Source organism: Acinonyx jubatus, chromosome D2 (genome assembly GCF_027475565.1).
Source record: "Acinonyx jubatus isolate Ajub_Pintada_27869175 chromosome D2, VMU_Ajub_asm_v1.0, whole genome shotgun sequence".
Lineage (NCBI taxonomy): Eukaryota > Metazoa > Chordata > Mammalia > Carnivora > Felidae > Acinonyx > Acinonyx jubatus.
In genome coordinates, this window is record NC_069393.1 from 70,442,211 (window position 1) to 70,465,015 (window position 22,805).

Consider the following 22,805-nt stretch of genomic DNA (forward strand, 5'->3'; position numbering starts at 1 on the left):
ATGTTATTTTCTTTTTTGAGTATGTGAAACATTTACATGGTCCCCAAAGTCAGGAATGTACAAAAAGTCATTTTCCTCCCTACCTCCTCTCCCCCCCGCCCAATTCTTTCCATGACATTCTTATTCAGGCCTTGTAAGCAACCTGTCTCAAACCATTCTCTGGTTTATCCTCCCTATGTTTTTTAAATTAAATATGCAGAAACATGCACATTTTCTTATTTTTTTACACAAAGGGTAACATGTCTATTGTACTTTTTTTGTCATATAATAACATAATTTGGAAGTCATTCCATGTTACTTACAGAGATCTTCCTCATTCTTTTTATAGCTACCTAGTACTGCATTTTGAGAATATACCACAGTTTATTCAACTGTTCTCCTAACTCTGAATATTTAGGCGAATTCCAATAATTTCAAATGTCAGTAATGGTAGCGGAAACTTTTGTGTGCATAGATATTTCTGTACTATAAGAGGTGTTTCATCAGGATAAATTCCTCAAAAGGAGCATGCTAAGTTAGATAAAAACATACACAGTATTCCTAGCAATGATTGTACTAGTCTGCATTCCCACTAGCAGTGTATAAGAGTACCTATGTCCACATAGATTTGTGAACAGAATATATTTTTATACTTTTCAACTTTTGTCTGATAGGTGAAAATTAGTAAATCATTAGTAAATCAGTGTTTTAATTTTTAGTTCTCTTATGGGTGAAGTTAAACTTCTCTTTATGTATCTAAGGACCATTTTTATATTTTATGTTAATTGTCTGTGTATTTGTTCAATTCTCTTTGGGGATATTTTCATATTTTTTCCTCAATTTGACAAGAGTTCTTTACTTATTAGGAATATTATCTATCTGTTGAATAATTTTCTCTAAGTTGGTCTGTCTTTTGACCTTGCTTATGGTGATTATTATTTATTTTGCCATGCTGAAGTCTTTATATTTTAATGTCATCAAAATTATCACTTATTTTATTTTAATGTTTTTTTGAATGTTTATTTTAGAGAGAGAGAGAGAGAACCCAAGTGGGGAAGGGGCACAGAGAGAGAGGGAGACACAGCATCTGAAGCAAGCTCCAGGCTCCAAGCTGTCAGCACAGAGCCTGACATGGGGCTCAAACCCATAAACCTTGAGATCATGACCTGAGCTGAAGTTGGATGCTGAACCGACTGAGCCACCCAGGTGCCCCAAAATTATCACTCTTAGAATTAGAGTTAGAAAACTTTTTTTTTTACATCCTAGTTATCTAAGTTACTTGTATATTCTTGGCTTACTTGTATAGTTTTACTTTTTTACATTTAGGTCACTGATGCTTTTGGAGTTTAATTTTGTGTATGGTGTGAAGTATGGATCTAAGGTTACCTTTTTTGGGGGGTGCCTGGGGTGGCTCAGTCAGTTAAGCTACCGACTCTTGATTTCAGCTCAGGTCATAATCTCACGGTTTGTCCCGTGAGGCTCCATGTCGACAGTGCGGAGCCTGCTTGGGGTTTTCTCTCCCTGGGTCTCTGCCTTTCCCCTGCTTGTGCTCTCTCTCTCTCAAAATTAATAAATAAATTTTAAAAATTAAAAAATATAATGTAACCTTTTTCTATCCATTGTCCCAGTGACATTTATTTTAAAAAATTCATTTTGATCCATGATTTAATATAGACACTTTTTATATACTAAAGTTTCATATGTATTTGGTTCTATTTATGGATTTTCTATTGTACTCTGCTGAGCTGTTTCTCCATTGATGTGCCATTATCTCAGTGTTTTAATTATAGAGAGCTTATAAATGTTTTAATGTCTAGTAGGCTGGTTTTTTTTAAGCTTTTTTAGTGTTTCCCTGGCTATTCTTGCATGTTTATTTTTTATATGATTATTGTTATCAATTAATTCCCATCAAAATGTGGTATTTTTATTGAGATGTAAGATTCATGAATTAATTCAAACAGAACTGACATCTTTGTGATGTTGGTTGCTTTTTTTTTCAAGAGCAACATTTTTTTTTTATTTATTCACAACTACTTTTATGCCTACAATGGATTTTGCATATATTTTTTAAAAATTTATTCCCAAATATTTTATCTTCTTCATTCCAATTATAAACTAATTTTCTATCTGTTACCTGTTTTTTATTATTAGAAGGTTATTGGTTTCAGTATGTTATTTAATTATGTTACTTTACTGGATTGTTTAATGTTTTAGTTTGTGTTACTACTGCTTCTCTGGGATTGATTCCCAGGCATACTACTGTATCATTTCCAGGTGGAGATAGTTTAACTTTTTCTTTCTAGTTCTTAAGTATCAATTAATTTTTCTTGTATAATTACACTGGCTAATATCTCCAGTACAATATTAGTAGTAAAAGAGTTACTGGGTAGTCTTGCTTTGTTCCTGTTCTTAGCAGAAAAAAATGCTTCCATTGTTTCCTTATTACGCAAGATATTGATTATTTTTGTATATAATGTCTGTAGATGTATATAGTTATCTAAGAAGTATCATCTCATTCCTGTTTTCTTTAATATTTTATCAGGAATGAACATTTATTTTTGTCAGAATTTTTAGCGTCTAGAGTGACAATATTTTTTTCTCTTTAGATTTTTTAATATGTATATTAATGAATCTGCAAATGATGAGTCAACCTTGTAAAACTAATAGTTTTAGTGTGTATGATTGTGACGGTTGGTTTGTGTGTGTAAAATATGTGTGGTCAGTTTCAGCTTTAAACACTTTTTATTTCTATTACATTTTATTTTATTTTAATTTAAGTGCAGTTATCTTACAGTATTAAATCAGTTTCAAGTGTACAGTATAGTGTAGTGATTTAAGCTTTTGAACTTTAAAAAGTACATTGTAAATCAATTTGAAATTAACAACATATGTGGTCAGTAGGCTACATGTTGTCTATATGTACATAAATTCATCACATGCAAACATATATTTTCTGATAAGAGGTTTAAGGAATCCCAGAATATAATTCTTAACTTCACTACTTACTAGATGTATAAGCATGGCTATGTTTTTGTTTGTTTGCTTGTTTTGTTTTTTCTTTGAAGCCGTTCCTATGTCAAATGTGTATAATAACATGAATGGTGAAAGATTAAATAGGTAATATGTGTGAAAGTACCTCAGAAATAGTATAGTCATGTATAGATACAAAATATTGGTATTGTTATTAACCTACTTCATGTTTTATATTTATAACATAATGAATACTTAATGTTTTTTCAGATTATGTGATTCATCAATTAATAAGTATTCAAAGCATCTTTTAAAGTAACTTCATTGAAAACAATACAGATTCAAAAAGATATATTTTAAAAAAAATTTTGATCACTTTTGAGAGAGAGACAGTGTGAGTAAGAGAGGGGCAGAGAGAGAGAGAGAGAGGGAGAATCCCAAGTAGGCTCCGCACTGTCAGTACAGAGCCTGACGCGGGGCTCGAACCCATGAAACCATGAAATCTTGACCTGAGCCGAAACCAAGAGTCAGACACTTAACTGACTAAGCCGTGCAGGCACCCCCCAAAAGAGATGTTTTTAAAAAATTCAGTCAATTTGAACTTAAGAATTTGAACTTGAGGCAAGTAGTGATTTTTGGTGGTAGGACAATGAGGGAACAAAACTGGTATTTCTTTTGATATTGGTGTTTGCTTTGTGAATGTGTTCTAATGTTTTATTCTTGCCTCATTTGTAGCCCATTTGTTCATTTTTTAGTTGAATAAAAACTAGATTAAATAAATAAAATATAAGAAATCAATTACAAAGGGTTTAAATACTTTAAGCAGTCATTAGCAATGGTCAAGAAATATAGCCGGCTAGAGTAAGAAAATAAAGTATGACTCAATTTCTTTTATCAAGGAAAATGAAACAAGACTAAAGTTACTCTTTTATAAAACTAAACACAGGGTATTGAGAATGCAATTCCAGAAGAGTTGAGTTAAAATTCATTTTGGTGAAAAATTTTAATTGTTTTAAATAGGAGAGGGTTCTCTTCTATTAGGAAAACAAAACCAAGTGGTTTTAAATGTGGTTTCGGGAAAACTGACAAATTATGTGAGTCCAGACTGTATAGATTAGGGATTGGCTTTTTTTTTCTGTCTCTAAAGTGTTAAATAGTAAATTTTGTTTTTGTAGACCAGATACGGTTGCTGCTGTTGTTGCCTCCTCCTTCCCCTCCTCCTTCCCTCCTTTATTGCCACCTTCACCTCCTTCTCTTCATAATCTTTTAAAAATGTAAAACACAGTCTTAGCTTAGGGCCCATACAGAATTGGAAATGGGCCTCAGGGATACAGTTAGAATAGATGTTAGCATTTCTCTTTCCATTTTTGAAAATGTTAGCTTTGGAATATAAAATAAAAATCTTACAGCCTGGCACTTTATGACTTTCCAATCTATAACTGAAATCCTTGATACAGTGCCATTTGCCTGAAGGTTCCAGTTACTTAGTTCTAGATTCTTGTTTCCCATCCAATTACAGTTCTAGAGCAATGCCTTACACCCAAGATTATTTAGTAAATATTGGATCTAGGACTAAATAACTGAGTTTTACTACTTTTTATTTAGGCAAGTACAGATGTCAAATATCCTAACTAAACAAAGTCATTTCTGTAAGTTAGATGGTCTGTTTTTAATTATGAGATCTATCTAGGGGCACCTGCGTGGCTCAGTCGGTTAAGTGTCCGACTTCGGCTCCGGTCATGATCTTGCAGTCCATGAGTTCAAGCCCTGCGTCGGGCTCTGTGCTGACAGCTCAGAGCCTAGAGCCTGCTTCGGATTCTGTGTCTCTCTCGCTGTCTGCCCCTTCCCTGCTCATGCTCTGTCTCTCTCTCAAAAATAAATAAACATAAAAAAAACTTAAAAAATGAGACCTTTCATTATTTCAGTAAAAAAAAAAAATCACACTGATCACACTGTCTCAACAACAGGTACATGGCAAAGTTGTAATTCTTGCATTTTTAGTGAGAAAATCAGATTGCTAAGGTTATTATTGGTATCAGCATTTCATGTTTATATCAAAAAGAAACCACTATATTCTGTTTTCCCTTTTCATACATAAGTTTGTTGTTGTAAATAAAAATGTAAGTTTGAAGAATAGAGCTTTAGGTTAGCTATTTGAACATTTGCCTTTGCCAGAATTCTTACCACTTTAAAATATAATATATAGCATATCTACTAAAAATCAAGTATAATATGCTGGAAGTATACAAAGGATATTAAATGGGCATTATTTCCAAACTTCCATAAATTATTACTATAGGTATTCCACAGATAGTAACGATAGAACCATGAAAGTTACTTAGGCACATGAACTGACTTTGCAACAAGTACTGCCAATGACTGCTTTTTGGTTTCATATTTCAAAGTATATTCCTCATGTACAACTTGTTGGAATAACCCATATCACATCTTTTTTTTCTATTCTTATTGTTCAGTTTTGCTTATAAGTTGATATTTCAGCTTTATACTGTAGAGGAAGAGAAATAACATGTGACCGCATAATGTCCCTCTAGTGTATGTCTAGGCTATAAAATCATCATCATATAAAATTTGCCAAACAAAAGGCCACCGTATGATGGTTTCATAGGTGCTTATTCAGCATAAAAAGATAACCTCAAACGCTGACAACAGAATAATTTCAACAGTGTCATGAAGTATAAATCTTAAAAAATTGAATTTAGAATACATTTGTGCCATTTTAGCCTGAAGTACAGAACCATAAGGGAATTCTCTCAAAATGAGCTTACATTAAAAGGTACTTTAACACAATTTTTTTTTTTTTGGTCTCAGGAATTATTAAAGCTACTATACAATGATAATTCTTTTAAGAAACTCTGCAAACATAACTCTTATCCAGTTCTGCCATAAAGGGTAAATAAAAGGTTTATCTGAGTTTTAAAATATTAATGTGTATCATTATTTTTAGTAAAGTTCTGAATATAAAACAATATGAAACTCTGCAAGTTAATACTAAGATATCATGGTACGTTCATTTACTATTTCTGAAGTTAGATGTAATCAATACATCTTAGGGACCCATTATTGCTTGTTGATAGTTTTCTTTATTCCTTGCAATACTACCCATTGTCATTCATTTTTTTGTAATTCTCACATGTTGTGTTTCCATAGTTAATTCTACAAACTTAAAGGAAAATTATGCTCATTTATTTAAATATTCTTTAAGAGGAAGCAATCATGGTTTTCTGTGGAAATCTCTTCTAGCAAAAAACAGACAAACAACAAAACAAAAACAACCCCAAGTTCTTAAAAATCTACCTAGTACCAAAACTAGGGTAGGGTTGGGTGTATTTACTTTATATTAATCATGAAAGCAGATAATCTTAAGCAATTAGAAAGGTGCATAGTGTTCTAGAATATTTTATACTTTGATCAAAACCAGTGACTCATTAACTGATTTGTATATGTATATCTGAATCAGGAAAAGACCACATTGTTTCATTTTCATCAAGAGAGTGATGTAACTAGATGGAGGTGTGTAGGAACAGTGTAGTTCTCATCGAAAGTCTTTGAAAGGGCTAGTGACTTGGTTGGCCTTGTCTCTTTAGACTATATTTTAGGATTGGCAATGAGTTGTAGCCCAGGTAGAAAGATCAGATATGGGATTGTATTGGTGTCAGTAAGAGAAGGTGAATGACAATACTATACTACCAATTAGTGGCTATCACAATGAAAAGGAGGGATTAGATACAAGAGGGATTGTGCATGCAGAAACTAGAACCTACCAATCAATTGGATGTTAGGCACAATTAAATATGAAGTTGGTGTTCCAAATAATGGGAATGCTACTCTTTAATAAGGAATGCAGAGTAAGATGAAATGAGTTCACCTGAGCCAAATTGTGTAACTATTACACCATGGAATGTTTCAGTTAATATTCTGGAATACTAAAACTGACAATGATCTGAGAAGCTTATTTAGATGGTTTGGGGGCAATAAACAGGCATGCTTTTTTGACATGGTATAGAACTATTTTTATTATATCATTGGCAGTGATAATAACAGTAGAAGTAATAGCTGCATATATTAGGTGCTTGATTTGTGTTAGATATTTAAAAACACATGTGGATCCTGAAAAACTTAACAGAAGACCATGGGGGGAGGGGAAGGAAAAAAAAAAGTCAGAGAGGGAGGGAGCCAAACCATAAGAGACTCTTAAAAACTGAGAATAAACTGAGGGTTGATGGGGGATGGGAAGGAGGGGATGGTGGGTGATGGGTATTAAGGAGGGCTCTTGTTGGGATGAGCACTGGGTGTTCTATGGAAATCAATTTGACAATAAATTTCATATTAAAAAAATAAACACATGATCTCATTTAATTTTCACATCCCTACTAAGAGCTAAGTATTTTTATTTATTTATTTACTTATTGTTTCAATTTTTTATTACAAATTCTAGTTAGTTAACATATAGTATACTGTATAATATATAGTAGAATTTAGTGATCCATCACTTACATATAACATCCAATTAAGAACTAAGTATTACTGTCATTTTTTTTGCAGATGAAGCAACTGAAGCATAGAGAAGTTAAATAAATTGCCCAAGGTCACATAGCTGGTGATTATAGATGTACATTTTAATGCCAAGCTGTTTGACTCCAAAACTCTTGTACTCTTTGAAATTCATTTCATCAAATAGATGTAGCAAATCAGAAGTGGAAAGGAACCCAAAGAAGAATACAATAATATGTGTATCCATACTAAACTTAAGGATGCCCCCAAAACTTTAAAGAGTTTCACAAAATTTTTAAATAAGTGAATTTACTTGCCTTTAGTTAAAGATAACTTATGTGGTAACCCTAGTTTTTGGGTGGCAGGGAGAAAATACACAGTATAAAAATAAGATAAAAATAATACCCGGAAATGTGATACAAGTTTTTGATGGAGAATATTAAGTGTTATTTTTGTTTTGACTTACAGCTTGTACATGCAGTGGCCATGCCAACATTTGTCATATGCACACAGGAAAATGTTTCTGCACAACTAAAGGAATAAAAGGTGATCAGTGTCAATTGTAAGTAAAAATGAATTTTTAAAACTTTTGTGGATTGAATTTCTGCTGTAAACTAATTGTTTAGGTTTTCTCTTTTAAGTTTAGTGTTATACTAGTTAAGCAGCCAATATTATTGTAAACTAAGTTCAGTTGCATTTTATCAATTCTCATGAAAAATTAAGCTTTAAAATTTTTTTAATGTTTTTTTTTTTTGAGAGACACAGAGTGTGAACAGGGGAGGGGCAGAAAGAGAGGGAGACATGGAATCCGAAGCAGGCTCCAGGCTCTGAGCTGTCTGCACAGAGCCTGATGCGGGGCTGGAACTCACAAGCTGTGAGATCATGACCTGGGATGAAGTCAGATGCTCAACTAACTGAACGACCCAGGCACCCCCAAAATTAAGCCTTTTAAGATGGCCGTTTTGTAGAGCCTTTAAAATAGAACCCATAGAATATGTTTGCCTTTGGTATCTTTCTTTTTTTTTTTTTTAACATTTATTTATTTTTGAGAGACAGAGTGTGAGTGGGGGAGGAGCAGAGAGAGAGGGAGACAGAATCTGAAGCAGGTTCCAGACTCTGAGCTGTCAGTACAGAGCCTGACGTTGGGCTCAAACTCATGGACTGTGAGATCATGACCAGAGCTGAAGTTGGACGCTTAACTGACGAGCCACCCAGCTGCCTCTGTCTTTAGTATCTTTCTAAAAAAAAAAGAAATACTCTTAAATTTTTGGAAAACACATATATCAAAGTTGAATTTTATTTTTATAATTTTCCTCCATATCTTATTAAATAAATAACTCCAATCAAATGTTTTTTGCCTTTCTTTTGAATCTGTCATTGTTAATTAAAATTGTAGTCATTTAAGACTTTCAAGTTGTTCTTATACTTTTCTTCTTTTTCCGTTTTACTAGACATGAACCCACTCTTGTTACTCTGCTTTTAGTAGTTTTATGAATGCTTTTTGTCTTTTTATAATATAGTTGTTAGTGCTCATTTCAGCAGTACATATATTATAATTTAGTTGTTATTCTCAAGATTTATTCTCCCCTTGCCCAAAATTAACCCTAAAAAGCAGCTGTTTGATGTTATTTAAACATTCTCTTTTTCTTATTTAAATATATAATATAATATTAAAATAATTTTTATGGTTCTGAATTGTATATACTTACTTATATTAGATATAAATGTATTTGACACAAATCATAAACTCTAATAAGTATAGAATTATGAAAAAACTAATAAAAGATTTTCTAAAACTTTTATATCCAAAGACCTGTTAACCATGGAAAATGATCATTTTGTTTGTTTTTATTTAAAACAAATATGCTATTTGCTGTAGAATTATTTTAAACATTTCACGGTAGATGATCATGTCTTTGACTAGGCATTTGGGTATCATAGGTTTTTAAGTTCAGAGAAGGTGAGCACAACCATATTTTATTCCTTCTCCACAGTCTGTTAAAAAGGAGGTGAAAGTATAAGATCTTAGGGAAATTCCTATTAAGGAAGGCTGTTTTGGTCTCAGTACCATTGGAAATTAAGTCAGAGTTCTGTGTTCTAATATAGCAGATACTTCTAATATTTTGCTGAATATTAGTGTTCATAAGCAGGCCACCTTCTTGGTCTGTGCATTTGCACAGGGCTTCATGCTTAGAAGGGCATCATGCTTGGGTTAATGCATTGCTTTCACCATCTTGAAATTCTTAATAAAATTTTAACAAGAGCCTTATATTTTTATTTTGCATTGCTTCTTGTTTCACTCTCCCCCTCCATGAAACATATATCAGGTTCTGGTCATAAACAATAAATATTTTATTTTTGTTCTGAGATTCCAGTATTCCATCAATTAAAACTGACAATTTAAATTTGTACTGTAGTTTTGTATAAATGGTACAATCATTTATAATAATTATCTCTTATGTGATGTGGTACTGTAGTAAGATACTTTTGTTTCCAGATTAGAGAGAGCAGTGTTTTAATTCATGGAACTCATGGGATTAGAAGCTTAGAAATACAGAGTTACAGGGTTTGGCATACGTATGAAATAGTAAAACAATAAATTATATAGTTCTGAATGATGAAAGTACATTTTGCCCTAGTTATTATTTATGATTTTTATAAGCAGGGAAAAATTGGAATGTTAATTAGTATAGTATTTTTTAGATGGTCTTTGTAGATAGAATTATATTCATTATTTTTTCTTCATTTTATTTATTTGGCTTTGGAGTGTGGGGCAATGAAAATAGGATCATCATTCTTAAAGCAGTTATTTTCTACAGTGTGCATATATTGAAAATGAGACTCTTGTTAGGAAGCAAAGCTAGCCATTCAAATCACTAAATAATTATTAAATGAGTGCTTGTACTATTAATGAAGATGAATAACACAGTTTTTGCTTAAAGTAGCCCTTAAAGTTTCGGGCTAACAATGGAGACACTAGCCAAAATATAATGTACTAATTTATTGTATTAGTGATTTGAAGTGCTTGTGAACCTCTCCCTCTTCACAGGATAATTTCTTTTTGGCTCTAAGTATGTAGTTGGACTTCACATCTTCTTGTGTATTTTTCATAACCTCCTCAAACTGAAATTGGTTCTTTTGCTATGTGCTAATTTGTTCCTTGCATTATCTGTGTACTTGCCTGTATCCTTTGCTAGAATGACATTCTTTGGGGACCATATCATCAGTACCACAATGTAAGGGTTCAGTAAGCTTATTTAATGGAATGGAATGAAGAAAGTGTTGAAGGAGTACTGAAAAGGGAGGGATTAATTCACCCTGGAGGGATTAGGTAAGTTTGAGAAGAGGATACTTGAGCTGAAACTTGAAGGAGGAGGTAGAATGTTCTGGGTATAGAACACAGTGAACAGAAGGGGAAACTACATCAGTAAAGCAAAGAAAGAAGTGAAAATGGAAGTGATTATAGCACTTCCGATTTTTGCGTAAGGACATAGAGAGCTGGAAATAGTACCCATCAGTCCCACCTTTACAGTGAAAGAAAAAAAGAGCTGGGCAAACTGAAAATCCATGAGCTTGCTGGAAATCATTGGAGAACTGAGATCACAGGGTAACCAAATGGCCAAAAAAGTAGAGAGAAACAGGAGCTTTCAGGGAGAGAGGGGACTGGAACGCTGGGTTACCTGGAGTGAAACCAACTGGAAGCTTAGGAGAGCTGAGCTGAGCTGAGGTAGTTGATAAATGGCTGTTCAGGTTTGCACTGTTGGAGAGCAAGCTCCTGCGGCCACAGGAATTGATAGGGGTCCAAACCCTTTTTAGAGTATCCCCTCTCCCCCAGTGAAGCCCACCAGTTGCTAAAGGAACAAAATGGAGAAAATTTTAAGAATGCATTTCCTGTGGTGTAAGCTGGGGGAAAGGGAGTGGCAGACACAGTTGCCAGGGCTACAGTAATGAGGTCAAAACACTCATTTAAAGGGTCACGGCATTATTTATCTTGACAGTTCTCATTCTGGCTCTGACCTAAAAAACAGTTTGGAACTGAGAATGGTAACTTATAACATGAGTATAATGGAGATATGAACTATAAGATAAATATGTAATGAGTGAGGTGGTATTCTCTATGAAAATTGTGTACTTTTGAGGAGCAACATGCAGACTTCAAAGAAAACACAACATTATTTTTGAAAAATTTCTCAGTTTTACATGTGAAGGTAACACGTATTTCATTCTGTGAAATACAACTTGATACTGTGAAATTCTCACTTTTCAATGCAATAGTGTAAAGAAGTCAGTAGTAAACTTGTTTTATTTCTTCAGCCTTCTAAAAATCCCTTGTGAAAGAAATTGGTGTTCTTCAGTGGGAAATAATATTCCTTAATAAAATAAAAATAAGTGAAAGAAGTTTTGATTAAATGTTGTAGCAGATACTTATGATGTATCTTGCCACCTCCCTTGGCTGTCATGGTTTCATCAAAGCTATAGTGGACAGTTTCCTGTACTTTTCCGGTATTCCACTAAAGTATGAGAGTCTTTGTTCCTCTTTTAGTTCCAAAGCTACTCATTTCTGCCCAGTGCAACCAGGAAGGGTAAGGCAGTTTATGCCGATACATGTCATCCTCAACCAGTGAGGGGAGAGAGTTTGTTCTACATTTCCCACTATGTCACCAATGCTTCCTCAGATAACTGGCCAACACCCATATCCAAGCTCTTATCTTCAGCATCTGCTACTGAGGTAATTCCAACTAAGGCAGTTGCTCTGGAAGTGGCTCCTGGCAACAGACCTTCAGCATGGGATGTTGTAGTTGAGTGACTTACCAGATGGCAATAAGCACTGTAATGCTAATAATGCTAAGTGGGATAGTGGTTATCCTATTGTGCTATAATATAATTATTGAGAATATTAACTGTGTTTGATAGGATAAGGTATAGGTTGAAGAAGTGTGAGTTTGTGCAGAAACTTTAACACCAGGAAGTTATGGGGGGGATAGCTAACTATGATTGTGGACTTGGCTGGCTCTTGTCAACTGCCATAAAGCCTTAAAGAAGAAGCCTTCCGGGGCGCCTGGGTGGTGCAGTCGGTTGAGCGTCCGACTTCAGCCAGGTCACGATCTCGTGGTCCGTGAGTTCGAGCCCCGCATCGGGCTCTGGGCTGATGGCTCAGAGCCTGGAGCCTGTTTCCGATTCTGTGTCTCCCTGTCTCTCTGCCCCTCCCCTGTTCATGCTCTGTCTCTCTCTGTCCCAAAAATAAATAAAAAAAAAAAAAACAAAAAACAAAAAACAAAAAATGTTGAAGAAGCCTTCCATCAACTCAGGGCATACTGCGAACATCAGAAGGCCTTCATGACGACATTTAAAGACCCTTACCTTCTACACGTAGAGAACAGAGTATGTTGAAACTTATGCCCAGGATTTAATTATAAGGTTGGCTGGCTCTAAATGAAACTGAAAGGTCAACTGTGACAGTTCATCCATGCCAGTCACTGCCTGATGACAAGGAGTGGGAGTTTCAGGTGTACATCAGGGACACTTATAAGTATGACCTCAGAACCCTGAATCCTAGATTCATTCCCTTGAAGACTCCTGGCTAGAAGTCATCCTCTGTCATTTGTTAGAGTAGGGTAGCTTCCCTCTCCCTGGAAACAATGCAAAGATTTCACCTGACCTGATATTTATGCTTTATAAAAAGTTGTTTGACCTCCTCCAGAGTGCACCCTGCCTCCACTTATTGTCTCCAAATCAGGAAGAAGTGTCAAATCTCAAAGTAGCATGACTGGGAAGACACATTCTCTGCTGTAGATAGGTAAGAGATATTACTGAAAAAGTTGCAGAGCCTGAGAAATATGCAGAGGCAGGAATCAGCAGTGCATATATGAATAAGTGTGGACCTGGAGGGTATTGGACCAAGGGGCATGAAATATAAGATGGGAGAAGGGAGAATTTACTGATGTGCTCCTATGATTCAGGATTTCATGTCTTCTTGATATACCAGTAGTTGCTGATGGCTCTTTAAAATGTGGGCATGCTGATTGCCTCTAGACCATAGGTTGGGGGATGCTAGAACTATCTTGAAGAAATTTTGAGTATTGGAGTCAGAAAACTCAGTAAGTTGGATGCATTGGAATACATAAATTACATATATCAGATAGCCCATTAATGGATTTTATTTTCTTGGAGGTCGTCCAGAACACTTCCTTCATGAAGACAATAAAGAGTAAGGGAAGCTCTGGAGTCTGTGAAACTCAGTGGTAGCTGTTCTCTGTAGGCCATAGTAGAAAATAGAAAATGTTTCCAGGCAGCTGGGCTCCCTAGTGTCAGTGGGTATGTCAGGAATCCAGAATAGTAAAGGCCAGGTGGTTGCACCTTTCCTTAAATGTAGATATAATTACCTTAACAGTTAACAAGACCAAGAGGCCAACAGGGCATGTTGGTTGGCAGGAATTTGTGGTATTGCCCAAGTGAGTTCTGACGGATGAGCTAAATTGACAGCCAACTAGATTATTGTTTGACTTACATTAACAGAAGGAAACCAAACAAACCATGAACCAATAAGCAGAAAGTTGATGTCAGCTGTTCAATGGAAAATTGTGATTCTTCACCCTTTTTTTATGATTCAGATCTGAATCTCTGGTTCCCAGCACCCATCAAATAAAGTTGAGAAAGCACCCATACCATCTCATCAATATACACAATAAATATTCCTCCAGTTTCTCCAATGGGACCTCAAGCCATTCAGTAGATTATTGGTCACTGGAAAAGGGAATACAGATACTTCTGAAGGGCTTTTGAATAAGGTATTTGAACTCATAGTGATTGCCAACATATCATTAATTTATTCACTTAAAAATCTTTTCAGTATTGTTACTATGTATCTTACGAAGTCATGTTAATATATCCGAAGACACCATTGACAAATTTCATCTTAACTACATGCGAAGAAAAAAAACAAACAAAAAACACATTTCTGGACTGACCCTAAATTAGACTTCTAATCTACTTCCAATTACCAGGAAATATCTAAATTCTAACAAGTCAATAAAGTGTTCTTAAGTCTTGTACACAGTAAATGTGAAGCTCAGAGTATTTTGGCTGGGCAAAGGAAAACAATTTATTAGGTCAATGATTCTCAATGGTAATGAAATAATATTCTTCAGAAGGTTATGGATTTTCATAATTAATTATCTTGAAAATTAGGGAGTGCTCCTGGCATTTAGAGATGAAGAGTCACAGGTCCTTTGTTAAAGTGGAAACTTATGGAGACTAGGTTAAAAATGGAATTTTGGTATAAATCTGTTTAATTGATTATATTAGGTCTGCAGACTCTGATCATTTTCCCTGTCCCTAGTGCATAATTGGATGGATATATGTAGCCTCTTGTGGACCCCTCGTATTAGCTTTCTGACCTGTGGAAAAAGAGCCATTAAATTAGACACGGCCATGTGGAGGAAGTCCCTGAAACTCCTTTCATCCACTCTGGTCCCAATGAAGATGCTAAATCAGAAATTAGAGATCTCATGCTAAAACATGAAAGGAAATAATGAGGAAGTATTATATTTCAAATAGGAGCTGGATCTTTGAGTGGTTAAAATATCGACAAAATTATGATGAAATGTCATAGGAAATGTATTTTCTGTCTTGAAACACCACCGCATGTTAAGGCATACATTCAGTTTTTGATATTTTAAAAGAGTTTGGAAACCAGATCATTTCATAGATAATAGGAAATACATGATAGGATGGAAATAGATACAGTAATATAAGAGCCAGAATTGGATTGCAGGCATCTGGGAACATTTTAAGCGCTGAAAAATAATTTACAACTCATGGGTAAATAATTTTAATATGTAATTTCTACCACAAAGATTTTGTATTGTAGTTCTACAGATTTTTAAGAATATATATATATATATATATGATATAAATAATATAATTTCAATAACTTTGTTAATGAATTACAGGGCTGTTGATAAGTTGATACTAGTAATGTGTAGTTGTTAGTCTATTAAAAGGAGTCTCAGATACTCTGTAGACACATGGTGTGCTCAGAGATGCGTGTTGTGGTTGCCATATACAGCATAGCTATTGGTGATGAAGTTTTCTGAACTCATGAACACATTTTTGTTAAATTCTGATCAGAATCGTATAGCATGGGTTTTCAACTTACGCGGTAGTTGCATTTCTAGAAGATTCAGTGTATGTTGTAAACATGCAAAAGCTACTCTGAGTTTATATGTAAAATGGACTTAAGTTCTAGGCTCAGATAATTATGAACAAAAACTTGTTCATTTGCCATGTTGTTCAAAAGGTATGTGGGATTTGGATCAATTATATTTTGTTGTTTTATGGAGTTGCCTTGTACATTCAGTATGTCTACTATCCTTGGCATCCCTTTTGGCCCTTTTAGTAAGTTCCATTAGAATCCATAATTATGGAGATAAATAATTGCTACCCTTACATTTACCTCCATTGAGAACCACTTACCTAATCAATTTGTGTTTTTCTTTAGCCAAAGAACTTTTGTTGTTTCATTTATTGCACATAAGATCTTAGAGCAATTTGCTGACTTCTGGAGAAAATTATATATATTAGTACTGTTATTATATAATTATACATATGATAGTGCTGTTAAATGTTGTGTTGTTAGAGTAATCAAAATTGATGCGTTGATCCAGAATCATATTTTACTTTTTATCCACAATAAACTGAAGATTAAATTTCTCAAAGACATTTGGAATTATAATTATCTGAGATAATGACACTATTACTAAACAAAATCTTTTAATTTAGTAAATTAATTAATAAATGAATATCTTTTTTCCTTATAGTCTTTTCTCTTTGCTGATTATAGCTTTTTCATAGCAACTTATGTTAGGCTGATGACACTGGTTCTCAAAATTAATGTGAAAAAGAAATCTTCAGGAATATGGTGATTTACATTCTAGGCTGAGGACCAAAAATTTGCTTTATTGCAAGTATTATAGGTGACTGTGAAAGAGTAGTCCTTGATGCACTTTGACATATATGGCGTTAGGAGGATAGCCTTCCTGAGTACTTTTTTCCTCCCTAGTTTACCTTTAGGCCAGGAATATCTAAGATTATTAACCATTTTTCCATTTTGTTTCTGTTTCATTATATCTGGTCCTTTTCTTTTCTTTTCTTTTCTTTTCTTTGCTTTGCTTTGCTTTGCTTTGCTTTCTTTTTTTTTTTTTTTAATGGGAGGGAGGCAGAGGATAATGCCAATGCCTTTTCCATTTTAGGAAGATCACAAACTTGTACCTTCTATTCTAAACTAATTTCTAGCTCAAAGCAGGGGCTTTAAAAACAAATATAAATGAATATAACTTAGGACTTTTGTTTTCTCCAATTTCTCTTGTCATTTTTAAAAGTCTTCTATATTGGGAATGGGGAAATATAATACCTGTTTCATCACTGTGCCCTAATATACATTAAGGAATCATTTGCTTTACAACCTACCTTTTTGTAGTGTGTTGCACTGTATCTAATTTGCATATGGTTACCAGCTTCATAAACACAAGTGGATAAACATCTGATGAATATAATCTTCAAATACAAACACTAAATATCATTAAATTTTTCTCACTCATTTTTGCCCACTGTAGTCACAACTACTGATAGGGCTAATGGTTTATTTGTGCTGATGAACCAAGCAGCCTTGATATCTAAGATGTAAGATATTTGAGGAACACCTATGCTTGCTTTATTTCAAAAACATTTATTTGAGTGAGAGACCGTAAGGGCATAAATCTCAGAATATCAGTTGAGAAAGCAGGTTACCAATTCAGTTTAAGCTTGCCCAATGTGAAGACAGATTTGGTATTATTCACCTCCCAGCTCCCCAGGAAGGTGCTCTCCTGGTAAAAAGTCCAACTTGAGTAAAAACAACTCTATGTCATGAAAATGTTTGAGTTCTTCTGGAGTTTGTCTTCTTGAATTTAAAACTTCTGGTTTTTAGGGACATACTTTCAAATCTATTATCTTTGCCATTAAGTCCTTTCTAAGCCCCCAGAACTGTACTAGATAGAATTTCATTTAGTTGTCAATCTAAACACAACTAGGTTCTGTTTCCTAGTTACTATTGGTTAGGCTGGAGGTCATGTAATTGGGTTCTGACCAATAAACATTTGACCAGTGTCCATTACTCCAAGTCTCGCCCCTAAGAAGCTCTTGTGTCATGCATCCTCTTTTCCCTGTCCAGTAGTTCAGTGGAGAGAGGAAGACGAGAACCCTAACGATGGCAGAGTGCAGGAATAGTGCTGGTCCTGGAAGACTCCCTGCAGCCAGACATCTTCCTCAACTGCACCCCTTCTACACTGGATTGTGCCTTAAGCTACAATCAGAGTTTTATTGTGTAAAATTACTGAGATTTTAAGGTAGTTTTTTATAGGAGTAAGCATACCCTTCCATGAGTAATTACTATTCCCTTGGCATCTTGCTTGGCATCCTTAATTACAGCACTTTCAATTGAATTACCTTAAATGACCTATTCATTAAGTGTGACTTGTGGTATTAGTTTAGTGAATTGTCTGTGAGGTGTTTGGGTTAATTTGCTTATCCCTGTTCATCTCTTAAAGCTTTTGTACACTCTTCCATCCCTTTTATAGGAGTTATTCTCATTGAAGTCTGTCTCTTAGAAGACTTCAGCATAGTCCTTGATCTCGAGTTTGATTATTGCATTGACATAAGGCATAGAAAAGTTAAGTGGTTTTAATTCTAGATGGTCAGAATAGGGCTCAATACATACAGTATTGTTGGGATGTTGGTATAAAAGAAGTGTGCAGTAGGAGCAGAGTATCAAATTAAGGTGTAGGATATACTAATTATAAATTGGAAACAATTACAAAAAGAAACAAACAAATACCAAAGAAAGAAAATATACTATAAACTTTCAATTTATTTTGGTCAGTCTTCTATATTTATTATTAAAAATTATCTCAAAATATCAGAGAATGAAATGAATACCTTCTAGTATGTTTCAACTTAACCTTCTATGAAGAAATTAATTACAGTAAATTTCCACATTTTAATGTGGAGAATATATCTGGTGTATATGTAGATGTTTTATCAAAATATGGATGCATTTCAAATGCATGTATGCTTTAAGATGAAGAATTACTGCTAGGAATGCCTTGGTGGCTCAGTTGGTTAAGCATCCAACCCTTGATTTTGGCTCAGGTCATGATTTCTCATGGTTCTTGAGATTGAGCCCTGTGTAGGGCTTTGCACTGACAGTGTGGAGCCTGCTTGGGATTCTCTCTCCCTCTCTCTCTCTTTCTCTGCCCCTCCCCTGCTCTCTCTCTTTCTCTTTTGCTCTCAAAATAAATAAATAAATACATATTTAAAAAAATGATGAATTGCTGCTCTACACTCCTATGTCCGTTCGATTCATTTCTGGTGGCCCCAGTCTAGCATTCTTACTTCTAGGAAAAAAGATAGATGATTGAAAATATGTCAGTGTAGTCTCTATCTCAGATAATTATCTTTCTGTCTTGCTTTGACGTTTGTAGGTGCAAATATAATATCTGTTAATTTATTTAAATGTTTTTACTCTTCATTGCTGTCATTGCTGTCATTGTCATTGCAGTTAACATATATTGAACTGTCTCTGGGCTAGGTACTTGTATTTAATTCTTCCAATAATTCTGTAAAGTAGATAGTATTATTATCCCAATTTTACTATTAAGGACACAGAAACTCACAGAAGTTAGTTTGTCCAAAGTCACAATTTAATCCGTGTTAGAATAGAATTTCCATCTAGGTTTTATAACTAAAAAGCCAGTGCTCTTTACCTGTTGTATACACATCTTTTTTTTTTTTATTAAGGATAATTGGCAAATGAGATTTGAGACACTATTTCTGGATTGAAAAAAAAATTATTTCTTCTATTGAGAATTTGTTGGAAAATGTATAAAAAGTATTTGTGAGCTATACATTATTCTACCTTTTAAATTCCAATTTTAATGTAAAGTATGTAGTAGTTAATTAAACTTGTTCTTCAGATAACAAAAATTATTAATACTGTTTTTCTTTTAGGAAAAGAATTACATAATATAGAGATTGTTTTTATTCTGAAGAAACTTGTACTCTAGTACTAAGTTTCAGATTAATCACTCTTCAGTTTATATATTTTTAATGTGAAATAGTTTCTTTAAAAAAATTGTTTTAAATGTGTATGTATTTTTGAGAGAGCGAGAGCGAGAGAGCGAGCATGAGTGGGGTAGGGATAGAGAGAGGGGGAGACAAAGAATCCAAAGCAGGGATATGGGGCTCGAACTCACAGATCGTGAGATCATGACCTAAGCTGAAGTGGGACACTTAACCCACTGAGCCACCCAGATGCCCCGACGTGAAATGCTTTCTAATTTATCAGTAATTTTTATTTTATTTTGATCCAGTAATTATTTTTAGTTTTTTTTCTTAATTTTAAAGACATTGAATTTATATTTTTTAAAAAATCTTTTCATTGACTTGTAAATCTGGATTTTTTTTTTTTTTCAACGTTTATTTATTTTTGGAATAGAGAGAGACAGAGCATGAACGGGGGAGGGGCAGAGAGAGAGGGAGACACAGAATCGGAAACAGGCTCCAGGCTCTGAGCCATCAGCCCAGAGCCTGATGCGGGGCTCGAACTCCCGGACCGCGAGATCGGGACCTGGCTGAAGTCAGACGCTTAACCGACTGCACCACCCAGGCGCCCCATAAATCTGGATTTTTTTTTAATGGACTTTAGTTTTTAGAGCAGTTTTGGTTCCCAAAATATTGAACAGAAAGTGTAAACATTTCCTATATACCCATTACCTCATACATGCATAGCTTTCTCCATTATCAATACTTGTCACCAGAGTGGTACATTTGATATAATTTATGAACCTACATTAACACATTAAAACCCAAAGTCCAGAGTTTACATACATTAGGGTTCACTCTTGGTCTTGCACATTCTGTGGACTTTGGCAAATGTGGACTTGCATCCACTACTATAGTATCAAACAGAGTAGTTTCACTGCCCTAAAAATTCCCTGTGCCTCTCTCTCTTATTCATCTCTTTCCCCTAACTCCTGGCATACACTGATCTTTTTACCGTCTCCATAGTTTTGTCTTTTACAGAATGTTATGCAGATGGAATCATACAGTCTGTAACCTTTCAGATTGGCTTCTTTCACTTGGTGTGATATGCATTTAAGTTTCTTCCATGTCTTTTGATGGCATGGTAACTCTTGTCTTTTCAGCACTGAATAATATTTCTTTAAATGTACCACACTATTTGTCCACTCAATCTACTGAAGGATATCTTAATTGCCTCCAAATTTTGGAAATTATGAGTAAAGTCTCTGTAAACATTCATGTGCACTTTTGTCTGGACATAAGTTCTCAGCTTCTTTGGGTCACTATCAAGGAGAACCATGGCTGGATTCTATGCTGTCAGTATGTTAAGTTTGTAAGAAGCTGCCAAAATGTCTCTGAAAGTGGCAGTGCCATTTTACATTTCCATCAGCAATGACTGAGGGTTCCTGTTGCTCCACATCGTCATACCCGTGAGCATCTGTGACTGTCAGTGTTCTGGATTTTGCCCATTCTAACTGGCGTGTAGTGGTATCTCGTGTTAGTTTGAATTTCCCTGATTACATATGATGTGCAGAATGTTTTTGTATGCTTATTTGCTATATCTTATTTGGATATCATTTTTTGGTGAGGTATATTTGGCCCGTTTTTTAATTAGGTTGTTTTCTTATTGTTGAGTTTTAACAGTTCTTCATATATTTTGGATAACAATACTCTATCAGATATATCTTTTGCAAATATTTTCTTCAATGTCTGCATCCATGTCTTGTTTTGTGTCATGTCTTTCACTCAACACGTTTTGATAGTCATCCAGGTTGTTGCATCCATGTAGCGGTAATTTGATCCATTTCAATGTGGTAGAGTATTTTGTTGCATTATTATACCACACTTTATTTACTCATTCTCTTATCTCTTCTTTGATAATATGGTTTTTGTTTTGTTTTGTTTTGTTTTGTTTTTAACCATTAAAACTAATACACTTAGGGGGCACCTGGGTGGCTCAGTCGGTTAAGCAATCAACTCTTGATTTCAGCTCAGGATATGATCTCACCTTTCGTGAGTTTGAGCCCCACATCGGAGCCTCTGTCTGTCTGTCTGTCTGTCTCTCTTTGTCTGCCCCTCCCTTGTTCTCTCTCTCTCTCAAAAAATAAATAAATAAACCTTAAAAAACCCCCAAAACCTCTAATGCACTTAGTATCCTCATATATATCTCCTGGTTCACAACTGCATACAATTTTGTTGTATGCAAATTCAGAGGATTTTAGAGGATTTTTCAATTTTAGAGAATTAACTCTTTTGTAAAATTGTTTCATCAAATTATACTCCTTCTAGGGCTGTATAAGTTTTCTTAATGTCTACACTTTTGACAGTACTTGATATTATAAGACATTTTAGTTTTTAGGATTCTGTTGTGGCAGTCTGAATTTGGATTTTCGTAAGAACTAAAAAGGTTCTTTAGTTCTCAAAGATTTATGTGTTTAATCTTTAAAATATTTTATGTATAATCACCAATTGAATTTTCTCTTTTATGAAATTGTGGTCTTTCAAATTTCTTGTGATTTTTGTTTTTCTACTGGATTCTTTTTCTTAATAATTTGTAATAATATTTTATACATTCTGGATGCATGTCTTTTGTTGGTGATATGTGTGGCAAATACCACTTTATGGTTTGGATTTTCACACTGTTTTTTTATGTCTTTTATGAAGAGAAGTTCTTAATTTTAATATAATCTGAAACATCAATCTTCTCCATTTTGTCAGTGATTTGGGGGAGTACTATTTAAAACTTCCTTGTCTTCTCCATTATTAGGTAATATCCCTGAGGTGGTCAGTTGGCCCTAGATTTTTCTATGTGGAAAGGTTTTAATTATTTCTTTAAAATATGATATAATCTATTCATTTTTAAAAGAATGTAACCTATTCAGATTTCTGAATTCTTCTTATGTCTAATTTATTCTTTGGTTTCTAAAAATATTCCCTTTTTATCAGTCTCACTATGATATAATTAATTCTTCATATCTATATCTATATCTATATTATATTTCATTTATCATTTCAGTAGTTTTAGAAAGTTCAACCAGAACTCTTAAATCTTGCTTCTTCTCTCTTTTCTACCTTCTGTTTTTGGAGTCTAGTAACACCATATCTTTTATGTCTCTTTCATGTTTTTCCTCTGTCTCCTGACCTGTTTTTCAGTTCACTTTTCTCTTTTCTACTGTGTCTAATTTGCTGTTAATCTTATCCATTCAGCTCTTAATTTTGGTTATTGC

At 34.3% G+C, this 22,805-nt stretch overlaps 1 protein-coding gene across 2 annotated transcripts in view; it reads left to right on the forward strand.

The window, feature by feature from the left end:
• Positions 1–22,805, forward strand: part of ATRNL1 (attractin like 1) — a 754,994-nt gene that overhangs the window by 221,926 nt on the left and 510,263 nt on the right. For both annotated transcript variants that reach the window (XM_027063193.2, XM_053207126.1), the window contains exon 20: positions 7,930–8,023. In XM_027063193.2, coding sequence (XP_026918994.2) covers positions 7,930–8,023 — 94 coding nt within the window. The remainder of the gene's footprint in view (positions 1–7,929; positions 8,024–22,805) is intronic.